Raw genomic sequence first — 14,786 nt, forward strand, 5'->3', positions numbered from 1 at the left:
CATTTCTTCTTTTATTATAGCATCAATTTCTCTGCTGAGATTCCCCATATGGTCACCTTTTATTGGACTATCCTTTTCTTTAAGATGTGAATGTTTTTGAAATAACTTCTTTAAAGTCCAAATTTGCTAATTTAAACATTTGGATTATTTCAGGGTCTGTTTCTATTTGTCATTTTTTTTCTTCTTTCTGATTATAGACCATATTTTCCTTCCCGTCACCTCTGCATGTCTGGTGATTTTTTATTCTCTCTGGATGTTGTGAATGGAACTTTACAGAGACACTGAATTCAGTTATGAATCTCTGAAGAGTGCTAATTTTTGTTCTAGCAGGTATCAAAATCACTGACTGACCACTTTGAACTTCTGGAAGCTCACTTTTACAATTTCTTAAGGGTGGTTCTATTTTGTTTTTGCTCTTAGTCTTTGGGTTAATCTTTAGTTTGTTTTGTAACATAATCTTCACTTGGTGTGACCAATAACCAATATAGGGTTTCACTGGAAAACCTGAGGTTTTTACCACTTTTGTTTAACTCCAGATTCAAACTCCAGACTCTCTTCCCTGCTCAGGACAGAAATTCACATGTTTCTCAGCTTTTTCAGCCATTCAGCTGTTGCCTTTTGCTGGACAATGTGTTGTCTTTCCTTTTTTTTTTTTTTTTATTTATTTTATTTAATTTCCCCCCCTCCCCTGGTTGTCTGTTCTTGGTGTCTGTTTGCTGCGTCTTGTTTCTTTGTCCGCTTCTGTTGTCGTCAGCGGCACCCGCTTCTGTTGTCGTCAGCGGCACGGGAAGTGTGGGCGGCGCCATTCCTGGGCAGGCTGCTCTTTCTTTTCACGCTGGGCGGCTTTCCTCACGGGCGCACTCCTTGCGCGTGGGGCTCCCCCACGCGGGGGACACCCTTGCGTGGCACGGCACTCCTTGCGCGCATCAGCGCTGCGCATGGCCAGCTCCACACGGGTCAAGGAGGCCCGGGGTTTGAACCGCGGACCTCCCATGTGGTAGACGGACGCCCTAACCACTGGGCCAAAGTCCGTTTCCCAATGTGTTGTCTTTCCTGATGCATGTACAGTTTAGGGCTGAATCAAGAATGGCAGAAGTTTAAATATAGATTTTAGTGTTCTTTTCTCTGTGGCTTTGTCCTTTCTAGGATTTACTTCCTCAATTTCTGGCCCCTCTTGCGGCTCTGAATTCCATCCTTCTATCGCTAAACCCAAGAAACCTATGACTTTCTGCTTGAGTTCTAGCTGCCCCATGCCTCCTGGACCAGTGAATTCCCTCAGGGATATTGTGTTGTCCCTTCTTTCAAGGGTCAGTCTCTTCCAGTTTATGCCTGAATTTGGTCACTTTCTGATGCCTTCTTTAAAAATTTTTTCCAGAGTACATATTTTTTGACTGTGGGAGAGTTAGTCTGATTTAAACTACTATGCCACTACTAGAACTCTCTTTTTGAAAAACATAACCATAATACCATGATCATACTTGAAAGATAGTAATATTTCACCAATAGTCAGTGTTCAAAAATGCCAGGAATTAAGTTTCTTGTGACAGAGATGATACTTAGTTTTGTTTCATTTTCTTTATTTTTGGTAGCAAACTTGGAAAACATTTCTCAAAATAAAAAGAGTTGATTTAAAACCATTTCTTGCTTTCATTCACTTGCTAAGAATTATAGTGTTATTTTCATATGAGCATCCCTGCATTGGTATTCAAACACAGAGGGCTTTCTTTCAGCGGTAGCTGTTGAACCACTTTTATGGCAATCTCACCTATATGGGACTAGCCCAGAGCAAAGGAATAAGGGAAGAAGGCCTTTGAGCAGCTAAAATAGACATATAATCTATTAGTTTCATCATGGGAGAATCTCTTAAATCCTCCCTCCGAACTTATTATCCCTAATTTAGGTATTGCTCTAACAAGCCTTGTGATTTCTTCCTCCACCTTAGAGAACATTAGTGGTAGCAAGGGAGAAAGAGTTGATGGAATGCTGGAGGCAGGCACAGTGAGAGGAACGGACAGTGACAGGTGGAAGGAAGTCAAATCAAGCAAATGCACCCTCTGCAAGGTGCAGGGCTGAGTCCTAGAGAAACAAAGACACCTAAGATATGACTTGTGCCACCAAAGAGCTTGTGCAGCTTATGGGTATACAGACATACATACATGCAAAATAGACTGGAGGTTCCTATGTGGCTTCAGCAAGAACAAGCTTGAGTTGCTCACAGAAAGTTGATGTAGCAGTCGGGTCTTGGAGGAAATAGATGACACTCTTAAAGGAAATGAGAGAGAATTTAAGGAAGGGGCTATTTACAAAGGTATGTGTGGAGTTAAGGGAAACCAACAAGGAAAGATGCAGAACTCTGGGGCCTGCAAAAATGGGAAGCTGTTACCACCCATAGACCAGAAGGAACAAAGGGAGGGAGAAGTTTCCAGAGCCTGTGGCCATTGGAGAGACCCATCTGGGGCATCTAGAGGAAGAGTGCAGTCTCCAGCAACCTGACCTTTCTCCTTCTCCTTCTCCTCTCCTTCTGGTGTCCCTCATTGCTGAATCCAGCCAGAGAGGGTAAGGGGACACAGTTGATGCTATCTATATGTGTCAGCCTCCCAGGGCCCAGAGCCAGCTGGAGAAGAGTGGAAGGTGGATCTGGAGGGAGTAACTGGAGAATATCCAGCAAAGCTGAGTGGGAGTTTGCTTTGGAGAGACAAGTTCCATGGGGAGGGCATTCCAAGCCCAGTGGCTAATATGTAAAGTGACCTCATGGCATGCTCAGAGAATCTAAGGGGTTTTGTAAGGAGTGGGAGATAGAGTTCATTTGGGGGCGTGGCAATGGAGAGTGTCGTTTGCCATCCTGAGACATTTGGACATAATTCTTGAGCTGTTGAGATCCCTGGAGGTCACCCACAGTGGGGGCTTGATGAGGACACACGGAAGAGTGGGTGGCCAAGGGAAGGAAGTGTTTCAGGAAGGGGTGAGGGTCCCAGCTCATGTGCTGTCAGTGTGGAAGAAGAGAGAATATTTATAAGAAAATGCCAAGTTTGGAGTTGGCATTGTGTAAAGAGCACCGTACTCATTTCAGTAGCGGTGGAGGCCTCCAGACTGTTCATTGCCATGACTTTCTGTTAGAGGGAATCCCAATTAGTTAATATTGTAGTCAGCACTTTCTGTTCCCAAGGCATGAACGTAGGGACTCATTTTAGAAACATTTCCATCCACTCTATTTATATTATTGAAACATTTGGATGCTTAGAGAAAAAACATTTAAGAATCTGGAAAATTTGCTTATATGAAACCTCCTTTTTCCCTAACAAGGCTGAGTAAGTGATGCTTTGCTATCTATTATTATTGTTGTTGTTGTTATCATCAAGAATCAAGACCATACAGATTGAAGACCCTCCAAAACCAAGCCATTGCACTTCATATTGAGTCCTAGTTAGAAAACTTGTATTAACAATTAGTGTATCTTTCATTATCTGGCTTGGCTTCTGATGTGCTTGAAGCAGACTACTCTGACGTAAGACACTGCTCCTTCACATCCAGCCGGATTAGATGCTCCTTTGGCATAATAGGCATTTTAAAGTTTGATCAAGTAGAATTTACATGCTTCTTCCACTTTGGGCTCTACAGAAATAATGAAACCAGAAATGGTCCCCGACTCCCCCAGCTCCGTCTCCCTCTGACCTGGCCCTCCCTTCGTACTTTGGGTGTGCGTCAGTGCCCACAGCTTTGCTGAGCCTGCTGTGTGTAGGGCACCTGCTGGCCTGCTCTTGCCCTTCTCCTGTTATGTTTCATGCCTTTGGTCACCTCGACCACCATGCCTTTGACAGGAACACAGGTGCCTGGGAAGAGAGACCAGCAGTCTGTGGGAGTTGGGTCCCCAGGTTTTCCAGCAGCACGTCTGGTTGGGCACTGATGCCAGGCTGGGGTGCCAAGGCCAAGGGCAGATGTTACTCACCTGTTCATGTGACAGCCAGGGACCACCTATGCCATCCTGTGTGTGCATTTCTCACTGAACCACTCGAGGGTGATGGGTGATGCGAACCATCTGTATATCGCGTGTGTGACACATTCAAAGGGCCAATACATCAGATGACTGAATTCCCTGTGCGAGTGTGGGGAGGATTTTAAAAAGACACTCATCTGCTGGTGCTGTATCGCCTTCAGTTCCCACTAACAGACCTGTGGTGACTGAACAATGGAGGACAACCCCCCACCCCAAGAAAGTCCTAGCTTAAGGGTGGGGAGAAAGAAGTCTGCCGGCAGTACCGCGTCCCAGCGCTGCGTCTGGAGACCCTGGCTCCCTGCCCCATGTGCTACCTGCGGGTGAACCACTTGCCCTTGGCATTTCCTCAAGTTAAACTAGGATAACGATCAGATTTTCAGCGTAATTTTCCTCAGGGCTAGAATTAACGAGCAACCGACCAAGTGTGAATTCCACGAAGGCAGGTGCAGTATAGAGGAACAGACATTGGGACGTCTGTCCATTCGGCCTGAGAGCCCCTCTGTTGGGGGCGAGGCTGTGATGTCACTTGGCTGGTGGTGGCTCTCGCTGTTACCATCCATTGTAGACTTTTCATATTACGATGAAAAAGGAAACCACTGAAATAGATCGTAGCTGTAGTTTTCAAGTATGGGGTAATGTACAGTCGTGTTCGGCAAATGCAAAATCCTCTTTAACCCGTGGGCTGCCCACGCGGCCCACCCAGGCCGCTTCCTTCTGCGGGCGCCATCTCCAGCAGCGCAGCTCGTTGTGTTTTCAGGCTCTCGCCACTCCCCGGACCAGGCCAGGCGCATGTGAGGGCTGTGGGCGGGCAGGGCTTGGGCCTGGACACACGCTCTCCTCTCACCTGCGCTCCTTCGGAATCCCCCCTGCCTCTTGGGCACTCCTGCCCAACACCCTTATTTGCATCGGGAACCATAGATTTGTGGTGAGGAAGACAGAACCACTGTATGCAGTGCTTGACTTCATGTGAATACCACAAGCAAAACCTGTCTGGGACAGCCTAACCTTGCAGTTAACTTGGGAAGCTTTCTTCCAGCAGCCTCCCTCCGAGAGCTTTAGAGGCCTTCTCAGATAGCCAGAGAGAAGATTATGGCCGGCTGGTCACTCTCCCTTTGTGGAACAGCTGAGGCACGTTGCAGTCTTTGCTTACTGTTGGCAACACAAGCATGGAGGAGTTCATCTCAATAGGAATTGCCCTCCCCCTTGCCTCCAGAGAGAAATGAGAAAGATGCTGCTCACTCTCACAGCTAGGAGCTGCGTCCTGAACACTCAGTTAGCAGATAAGATTTCTATTTTGCTTTCCCCATGATGGGGAAACACCAACAAGTAGGCAAAACACCAACAAGTAGGCATGCTGACAGGTGCTGTCAGAAAGGTATGGCCAGCCAGCGCTCTTGGTGTCTGCAGAGGACCAAATCAGGGCAATTGAGAGTCAGGGATGGGGAAGGGGCAGCATTCCTGGTGAATGGTTTTCATCTCATTTGAAGGACAGGCACTTCTTTTGATACCTGGTACATAGGTCAAATGATGACCTCTCTGGAGCTTGTCCCCCATGCTTGTCCACCTCACAGCGGCCGCGCATAGGCTGTGACTGCCCATTCCTGTGGAGCAGCGGTGCTGACTGGGTGAGGATGTGAACGCCTGGAGCTCCTGCACGTGCTGGTCTGACTTGGCTTGTTCAGCACCCGGCATGGACATGGATGTGGACAGCTGGCCTGGAAGGATGTTAAATCCTAGAACAGGGCGTCCAGGCTGAGGAATCCAGTTTTCTGTGATCAGTAACAACAGCCTGATCTGTGCTCTTTGGGACCTTGAGGTTCAAGTGTCATTCTGACCGGAGTCAGGGACACAGACCAGATGGCCCAAGTTTCCTTCAGCCCTGAAATCCAGTGGAGAGTGTTCCAAAGGCAGCTTAATACTCTGGGGTTTTGTGTGGTTTTTTTCCCCCCTCTTTTTTTTTTTTTAATTTGCACTTCCAATTTTCAGTGTTGATAAATGTGCTAACGGGCTTTCCTCCCACTAAAAACACGTGCAGACGTGAAAATATTCTCCTGGAGAAAAGGCGGTCTCTAGGGTTTTGCTTATGGCTTGAGGTGCTGTGAGGTAGGTGTTAGGAAACCTCCCCCGCAGCAGGCTGGGGTGCCATGAACCTAGCAGGGACAGCAGCCCTCCTGCTAATTTTGGCAAGAGAGGGAGACACTCAGCCACTCCCAGAGGAAAGAAGGTCAATTCTGTGATCCGTTTGCTAATCAAGACTGAGTGAGTGTTTAGACCTTGGCATGTGTTCAGAGCCTGGTTTATCTCTTCTGTTGTATCATCGAAGCTGAGTTGATAGGTATAAGTCCAAGAGGCTTCAATCTTTGGGCTGCCCCTGTACCAGCTGGGCCCCGAACCTCAACAGAGTTGCAGCACCTACTCTCCAGTTTATTGGACAAAAGGAACCCGTGTCCATCCTTCCAGGCTAGGTAATTGGTGTTTGCGTCCTGGATGGCAGAGAGGGCACAGCAAGAAGGAAGGCAGGTAGAAGGTGGTACTGGGGTGCGCGTCTAGCACTTTGGGCGGCTGAGGTGAGCAGGTGGCCCCGCGTCAGGGTTCTGAGAAGAGGTCAGAAGGAGGAGGAGGGGCGGTGGACCGCCAAGGCCACTCCAGGCTCCCCGGGAACGAGGAGCGTGGAACGCGGCAGGACCGAGGGTGAGTGAAGCCGCTGTGGTCCTCAGGGCAGGGAGAGGCTTGGACCAGAGCCCCCTGACATCACCCGTTCCGTTCTGTGGCTTCCCTCCGTAGCAGGGTGGTGTTCATGTAATTCTCAGAAAGAGGACGAACCTTTTGAGACATTTGTTTGTTTGTTTGTTTGTGTTTGCGGCCTGAGAATTCAAGTCCACTGCTTGAGTCCACTTATTAAAACTCTTTGATGCATCAGCACACATGCTTTCTCAAACCATGGTGACCTCATGGCCTGAGTGAACATTTCATATTCCTTTGGAAAATTGAATTAGCATGGCCAAATCAGCGGAAAATTATCTTTGACTAGATGTTTTTTCCACATCATTCTTCACTGCCTAAGAAAATAATGACTGAGACTTGAGCTTGATGTGTCAGAGGAAGTGCCAGCACCTCCCAGCTGTTTTCATGGTCCCAGGAACTGTTTTAGGTGCTGAGGCACACTAATTCATTTAATCCCCAGAAGAGCTCTCTGAGGTGAGGAGAGAATAAACCCCCATCAACAGGTGAGGAAACTGAGGGTCAGAGTGACTGTCACGTGTCGGGGTTGGGCCAACCCAGAGCTCAGGGTCCGGCCAACTAACCCAGAGCTCTCCTGTGATCGAGCAGGCGCTCTGCTCTCCCCTGCTCCCAGAGGTTCTGCAGAACTGAGTGCTTGGGCAGCCCCCATCTACCCGGGTGAAATCGAGGGCTTGGCACTGTGCGACTAAGAGAACTGCCTGGGGCACCAAGGCAGGAGAGGGGAGTTATCATTTTTGTTAAGTATAAATGGATTAATATGATATGCTTTACCTATAAGCACATCACTCATTTTCTGACTTAGAAATTAAAAGCTGAGTGTGGGGAAGCCGATTTGGCCCAATGGGTAGGGCGTCCGTCTACCACATGGGAGGTCCGCGGTTCAAACCCTGGGCCTCCTTGCCCCGTGTGGAGCTGGCCCATGTGCAGTGCTGATGCGCACAAGGAGTGCTGTGCCACGCAGGGGTGTCCCCTGTGTAGGGGAGCCCCACGCGCAAGGAGTGCGCCCCGTAAGGAGAGCCGCCCAGTGCGAAAAAAGTGCAGCCTGCCCAGGAGTGGTGCTGGACACAGAGAGCTGACACAGCAATTTGACACAACAAAACAAGACGCAGATTCCGGGTGCCGCTGACAAGAATACAAGCGGACAGAGAAGAACACACAGCGAGTGGACACAGAGAGCAGACAACTGGGGAGGGGGAGGGGGCGGGGAAGGGGAGAGACATTTTTTAAAAAGCTGAGTGTGACCCATAGGTTTGTAATTCTCCATGTCTAGATGATAACTACACCGAAAGCTAACAGTGAGTGCTGACTCCATGCCAGGCACTAGTCAAAATCTTTTATATCCATTAACTCATTTAAACCTAACAGCAGCCTGTGCAGCAGATACTTTTATCATCATTTTCCAGATGAGGAAACTGAGGGTCCGAGTGGTTCAGAAATGTAGCTAATAAGCTTCAGGGCTGGGAAGCAAGCCCAGGCTCTTTAACCATCATGACAAACTGCCTCTCAGCACTAGGCTTTAGCAAATACAGAAACACTGGTTTCTGGGATGCAGACAGGACTCACCGTCCTTAGGGGTCAGACAAAGCCAAGTAGAGCCGGATGCTGGGCCAAGCCTTCTGTGGACCTCTGTGCATGTGAACCAGGGGGCTCTTCTTCTCAAAGGGGTTTTCCTAGGGATGGGGGAGGGAATTCCCAACTCAAAAGTGTCACAGAGTGGTCTGCAGGACATCCCGTTTATGTTGCTTTGCCCTGGCATTCCATTGTTGACACTTTTCCCTGAAACAGGAAGGCTTGGATTTTTTTTTTCGTTCTATACAGAGTTTGGTTGTCAGCTGTTTAGCGTTTCAATATTGTATTTGCTCATTCCGCGTGCAATGCTATAATGGGTTTAAATGGGGAATTAGAACTTGCCAAAGGGTGCTTATAACCTGCCTAAGAGGTGAAATGAAGTAAGTGAAAGGAATGAAACGCCTGCCGAGGAGTCCAGTTTCCTCAGAGTGGCCCCTGGGTTCTCCATGATCTGACTCCACTTGCCACTCCAGTCCCATCTCCTGGCATGGCCTTGCCCCCCCGCCCCCCCGCCCCCGTCTAGTCAACTCAGTCGCAGGCCCTGAAGCACATCAGGGGCCGCACTGCCCTCAGCCTCCCACGCTGGCTGGGAGATACTAACAGTCAGGCCTGTTTCCCATTCTGGTTCAGAGAGCGTGACAGCAGGGGTTTGGGGTAGTGAGTGGTCAGATGCTTCCGATCCACTAAAACACAAGTTGGAAAGGGAAAGTGAGATACAGTTGTGAAGGGAAGAGAGGACACTGATGGCCGCAGGAAGGCAGAAATCGCCGAGTGCACTCCTTTGGGCGCCCTTAGCACCGGTGCCCTCCTTGGCATGCAGGGGAATGAGTGGATGCTGACTGTTGTAGTCAGTCCCCCTGCCACAGCTTGGAGAGGTCGTGGGGGCCGTGGGAGGTGGAGAAGTCCTCAAGGGGAAGGTGGGGCTGGAGCAGTCTTGAGGTGGAGAGTAGGCATAGGGGAGAAGGAGGACATCCTGCAGTGGGATCTGCATGCAAAGGTGGCTGCCCCTGTAATACTTCCCTTAATCAACAGGGGAAATTTTCTTGCCTTCTGTAATGTCTTGTCTGCTCTCCAAATTCCCGAACTGGGGAAGAGTTTTCCTCACTGAAGGAGTGCCAGAAAACCACGGCAGTCCCGCCACTGCTTAAGGCTCATGATCTCAGGTGTTAACCCTTTGGACTGCTGATCTCCCTCCGAATGGGGGTCATTTGGTGTTTGGCCTCACCCAGCTGGGGTTTCCCTTACAGGTTAACATGTTTGTGGAAGGATTCCATGATGCTATCCTCCTCTATGTCCTGGCTTTACACGAAGTGCTCAGAGCTGGTTACAGCAAGAAGGATGGAGGGAAAATTATCCAGCAGACTTGGAACAGAACATTTGAAGGTGAGCATTCATCCTATAAGGCAACACCTCTCTGCTGCCGATCGAGCTGCTATCTTTCCTGGTTCTCTTTTTCTCTGTTACGACTGTGGGATCTGGCCAGTGTCTTTCTTTTTCTCAGCTGTAAAGGAAGGGTAACAGTTCAAAATTAACCCACCTCACAAACTTGTGGAAATTAAATGAGATGATGCATGTGAAAGTGTTTTGAAATAGTACTGCTGAAATAGAAAATGTCTCGTTCTTTTGGTCGTTAAGCAACAGCTCTGTGCTTCTTAAGACAAAAGTCCCATTAAATGACTCATGTCATTAAAATGACAAGTCTCTTTCATGATAGAATAACCAGTTTGTTAAGAGTTCTGCGGTAAGTTTTAAAACTTGTCAAATTTACATTGCTCCGGTCAGACAATGTTGGTCTTTGTCAAACTGAGGAAATAGTACCTGTCATGGTTAAACCTGGGTGGTTTGAAGGAAGAGGAAGTCCAATTGAGAACTCTACTTTTATTTAATTTTAAAAAATGATATATATTAGTTGTTATTTTCTTAAGTACAGAGACGTGTAAGAACAACAACAAAAATAGCCCATAAACTCATCACTCAGGCAACCTCTGTCAACATTTAAAAATTTTACAAGAATGAGACTATACTTGGCTATGAAATTTAAACAGTATAAAAAATGTACAAAATGAAAAGTGAAAGCTTTCCTTCCCACCCTAGTCCTCTCTCCCCAACGTTTCCTATGAGTCTGTCTAAAAATATTTTATGCCTTCTGCCAGCAGATATGCATTTGTATATCTTATCTAAAAAATGTACACAAAAGGGATTATACTACAAATACCATTCTTCATCTAAGGTTTTAGTTATGTCAACTAAATGAATTTTCCTATTAGCACTTCCAGATCCAACACGTTTTAAAATAACAGTTAACATATATAATTCCACCATATGGCTGTGCAATCATTTCTTTAACCAGTTTCCTATTGATGGGCACTTCAGTTATTTGCAATTTTTTCTATTATGCAAAATGCTGCCATTTAGGCAAAATGCTTCTCATCTTGATGGAGTTTTGTTAAGACATCCAGTGGTATAGGTTCCTAGTGTGGGAGTTCTGGATGCAACAGTATGTTGGTGCCTTTTAAATGCGTGAGATATTGCCAGATATCTTCCAGAAAGATCCACTAAGTTATATTCTTGCCCATAGTGCATAGGAAATCTAAGCTAAGATTCAACATGGGAATGACCCAGTTGCTGGAGTCCTAAAGATATCAACTTTATGGTCATTCATTCATTCAACCAATATTTATTGAGCACCTACTGTGTGCTAGGCCCTGTTTGACGTGCTGGGGATTGACAGTGAACTAATGACGCTTCCTTCAATAAACTGAGCTTACGTGCTAGTGGGGGAGAACTAGCAGTGAACAAATTGATATACTATTTCAGGGGCTGTATCAGTATTAAGAAGAAAAATAAAGCAAAGGAGGGAGGTAGAAAGTGATAGGGTGGTCAGGGAAGGCCTCTCTGGGCAGTGGCAGTAAGGCTGGGGAATGGGGCATGGGCTGAAGAAAGTGAGGGGCAAGTTAGGTAGAGTAGCTGTTTGTGGGAGAGCATTCCAGAGGGAGCCGCGAATGCAGGTGGCAGGAGAGTGCTGCGTGTCCACAGAAGAGCAAGGGGGCCTTTTTGGTGAAGCAGAGTACCGGTGGGGGGGGCAGTGTGGTAGGAAACATGGTCAGAGAGGTTAGTAGGGCTGCATCGTGTGGACTTGGAAGCTATGGCAAGGACTTTGGGTTTTATCCTGAGTGAGGCTGAAAGCCACTAGTGGGTTTTGAGTGACACCATCATGTCTTGCATCTTAAAAATGGCTCCTTATGGAAAATGAACTACAGTATGTTGTGGGCATCATTTGAGAACTACAGACATGGTGTACAGGTCACTGGAACAGGGGGTGGGAAACCTGCATCCTGGGCCCTGACTTACCAGTAACCTCATTCAGCTGGCTTCTCTCTTCATCTGTACAATAAGGAGGTCGGTCCAACTGATGACTCACAAGGTCCTGTTCCCTTCGGCATTATGCTGACTCTTCCTTAAAGTTCCTTAATGCATTGGAGTGTGCCTATATTTATCTGTAATCCAACTTAGGAAATTTTTATTTCATTAAATAACTTGGATTTATTTATTTAATGAATTAATCCCTGTAAGTCTAAACTTCTGGAAAACATTAATTTTTCTGATGGGACCCCTACCCCACTCCAGTCTCCCACTTGCCTTCTGTTATTAGAAAGGGTAGGACAGGAGGGAGGGGCCCATTCCCAGCTAGGGTTGACTGGGCAGTAGCTATGGTCCCAGTTGATCGCTTTCATTTCTCCCTGGTGGTTTTAGCCAATGCCATGCCTTCCTCAAAATCGGAGTGACTTCTCTTTTATAAAACTTGAGAGAGATTATCGGACATGGGCAGCTAAGACTCCAGGATCATTTTGCTTCACCTTTGATGGATTCAGCTGAAGAGCTGGAAACAAATAGCCTAATTCAGGGGGCATATGAGGACAGAGGCGAATTTCCCAGAAGCTGCACACAATACACTGCGGCACTGGCCTGTGTGGACACAAGCTCGGTAGGCCACATCCCATTCTAGCTATTACTCACTACCTGGTGTGGTCATTTGTTCCTGGTCTTCTGACAGAAGAACAGGAGCCAGAGTTGGGGGACGTTGGAAGGCAGCACTGAGGGAGGTTATTAAGGGAAGAGCAGGCCCCCATGGTGGCTGGAGTACAGCTCTGCTTGGAGCCAGGACATGGACTGACCTTTCCCAGAGGCCATCTTGACACATACATTCTAGGGACAGGTCTGTGCTTGGCAATATGCAACAAGTCCTGAAACAATCAGCCATGTAGTTCAGTCTAAATCTCCTTTGACCAAATAGACAGATAATTTCAAGGTAGGTTTTGGGTTGCAGTTGCTTGGGGAGCCAATTTTAGTTGCTAAACAACGACCCACCCCAGGGTAGGTCCAGAAAGAACTCTAAGGTATCTATCTGAAGGAAGAGCAATTCTAGCCTTCCTAAAATTAATAACAAAGTAACCTGTAAGTGATAATTAAGTTGTCAGGGGAAAAATACCCTGGATGTTGCTTGACAAATTTGGATTTTATTGCTGTGAAACCCACGACCAACTCTCAAGGCTTTCAACAGATGGCCTGGAAAGAAGCTCAATTTCTTCTCTGTGTGAGAGGTCAGAGTGACAAGGTAAATAGGACTGTGGCTCCAACCTGGGTTTCCACTCCAGGCCCATAGAAATGAGGGTGGAACGTCCCATTAATTTTGTACAGGAAAATTCTTCAGGCAGCCTAACGATCTCACCTTATGTACAGTACTCTTAGGTGAGGTCTCACTTTGCTAATCGCCCACCCTGAGTGTTCTCACCCTATTTCTCAGCAGAAATGTAATAGCTTAAAGGTGTAATGAGGTCTTTGATTACCAGGGCTACCTTGTTTTATAAAATACTCTGAAATACTTAGCAGGACACACCATCATAAACACTTCTGAACAGAGGGACAAGTGGTGTTGGATGGCCAATATGTTTGGAGATAAATTTAAAAGAAAGCTATTTATAATCTTAAAGTTATACAGACTGTCAAGATACACAAGTTTGAGGTACATGCATCTTTTGTAACCAGTCTATATTAAGAAGACAAAAAAATCCAGATGAATGGCAGCTCCATTCTGTTTCCGGCAAAGAAGACCAAAGTCTGGAAAAATCAATGAGCCCTCAAACCACAACCCAAAGGACAGTAAACCCAAATACAGGCCCTCTCCAAACCACACTAGAGGATGGAACTTTCCCTTGGGATCCTTTTTCCCAGACATCCATTTTACTAGAGGAGGCAGTCCTTCTGGAAAGAACCAAATCAATAGAAACACCAATTAAGGGTTACACTGAACTTTACCACAGTTTAAATGAAAGAAAACAAACAGCCTTAGTTAATTAGAATGTGGCTGATGCATGCAGTCTCTTATTTAGTGTCTGAAAATTATGATACAGACGTTTAATATCAGCTAATAATGCCTATTTGCTCTTATTGAGCATTCTACACTTTGCCTGCCAGCCAGAGTAAGATGAAATCCTTCACGAGGCACGCGCTGGCCACTCTGTCCCAGCCTTCCTTCTCGCAGTTCCCCTCCACACACGTGCACCCATCTCCCCAGAAATCTCAAGGTCCCTCTGTCCCTTTTGGCCCCTCTGCCTTTCTAAGTACTTACTAGACTGGTTTTTCTGCTTAAAATATCCCAGAACCAGGACTGCTACTTGTCCAAATCATGCACTTCCTCCCAAGTCCCTGTAAAATACCAATTCTCTTACTGAGTCCTCACTGATTCTCCATGTGGATGGAATGGCTCGTCCTCTGCGTGGTGTGAGCACAGCCTGTGTCCTCTACCAGCTGTCGTGCAAAATGATAGTCGTAATAACAATAGAAGAAAAAGAACGATAGAAGAGTAATCGTGTTGAAAGTTCTTCCCATGGTTTTTTTCTCATTTTGTCTCTGTTCAGAAGAGGAAATGTACCTCGCTTGGTCAGGAGGTACTATTATACCTGTTTTGCAGTCATAGAGACTGGGGCTCAGAGGGTTTAGTACCTTGCCCATGCCCACAGAACCAGTAAATGTCAGCCCTGGAATCCAAATGCAAACAGTCGATTCCAGTGCAAACTTGCAGATCCCTAGCTCAGGCCACCCCACTCTTGAGCACAGAGTGTTTCCGACTCAGCTCTGCCTCAGCTGTGGCACCAAATTCAGCATCCAGGACCCACCAGACCAGACCCCCTTCTCTGCTCTCCTGTGCATTGAAGCCTGTTGCTAAGACTGAGTCCTGGGCCCTGGACGGATTTTCATCTTATTTGTCTGATGATCATGCAACCCCATGACAAGTCCGTGAAAGTCCTTCTACTGCTCATTCTTTGCTGTCTGTCTCTCTCTCTCTCAGCATTAGTACAGAGCTCTGGGATAGGCATGTTGCTTCCAGGATTAGCCTGCATTTAAAAAAAAAAACTTATTCCCCAAAGAAAGTCACTTATTTCTCTTTCTTTTCTTTTTTAAATGGAGAAATGCTAAGAAT

The 14,786-nt window shown here is 46.8% G+C and overlaps 1 protein-coding gene across 2 annotated transcripts in view; it reads left to right on the forward strand.

The window, feature by feature from the left end:
• NPR3 (natriuretic peptide receptor 3) overlaps positions 1-14,786 on the forward strand; it is a 74,058-nt gene that overhangs the window by 48,220 nt on the left and 11,052 nt on the right. For both annotated transcript variants that reach the window (XM_004484628.5, XM_004484629.5), the window contains exon 4: positions 9,553-9,688. In XM_004484628.5, coding sequence (XP_004484685.2) covers positions 9,553-9,688 — 136 coding nt within the window. The remainder of the gene's footprint in view (positions 1-9,552; positions 9,689-14,786) is intronic.

Source organism: Dasypus novemcinctus, chromosome 2, assembly GCF_030445035.2.
Source record: "Dasypus novemcinctus isolate mDasNov1 chromosome 2, mDasNov1.1.hap2, whole genome shotgun sequence".
NCBI classification, from domain to species: Eukaryota; Metazoa; Chordata; class Mammalia; order Cingulata; family Dasypodidae; genus Dasypus; species Dasypus novemcinctus.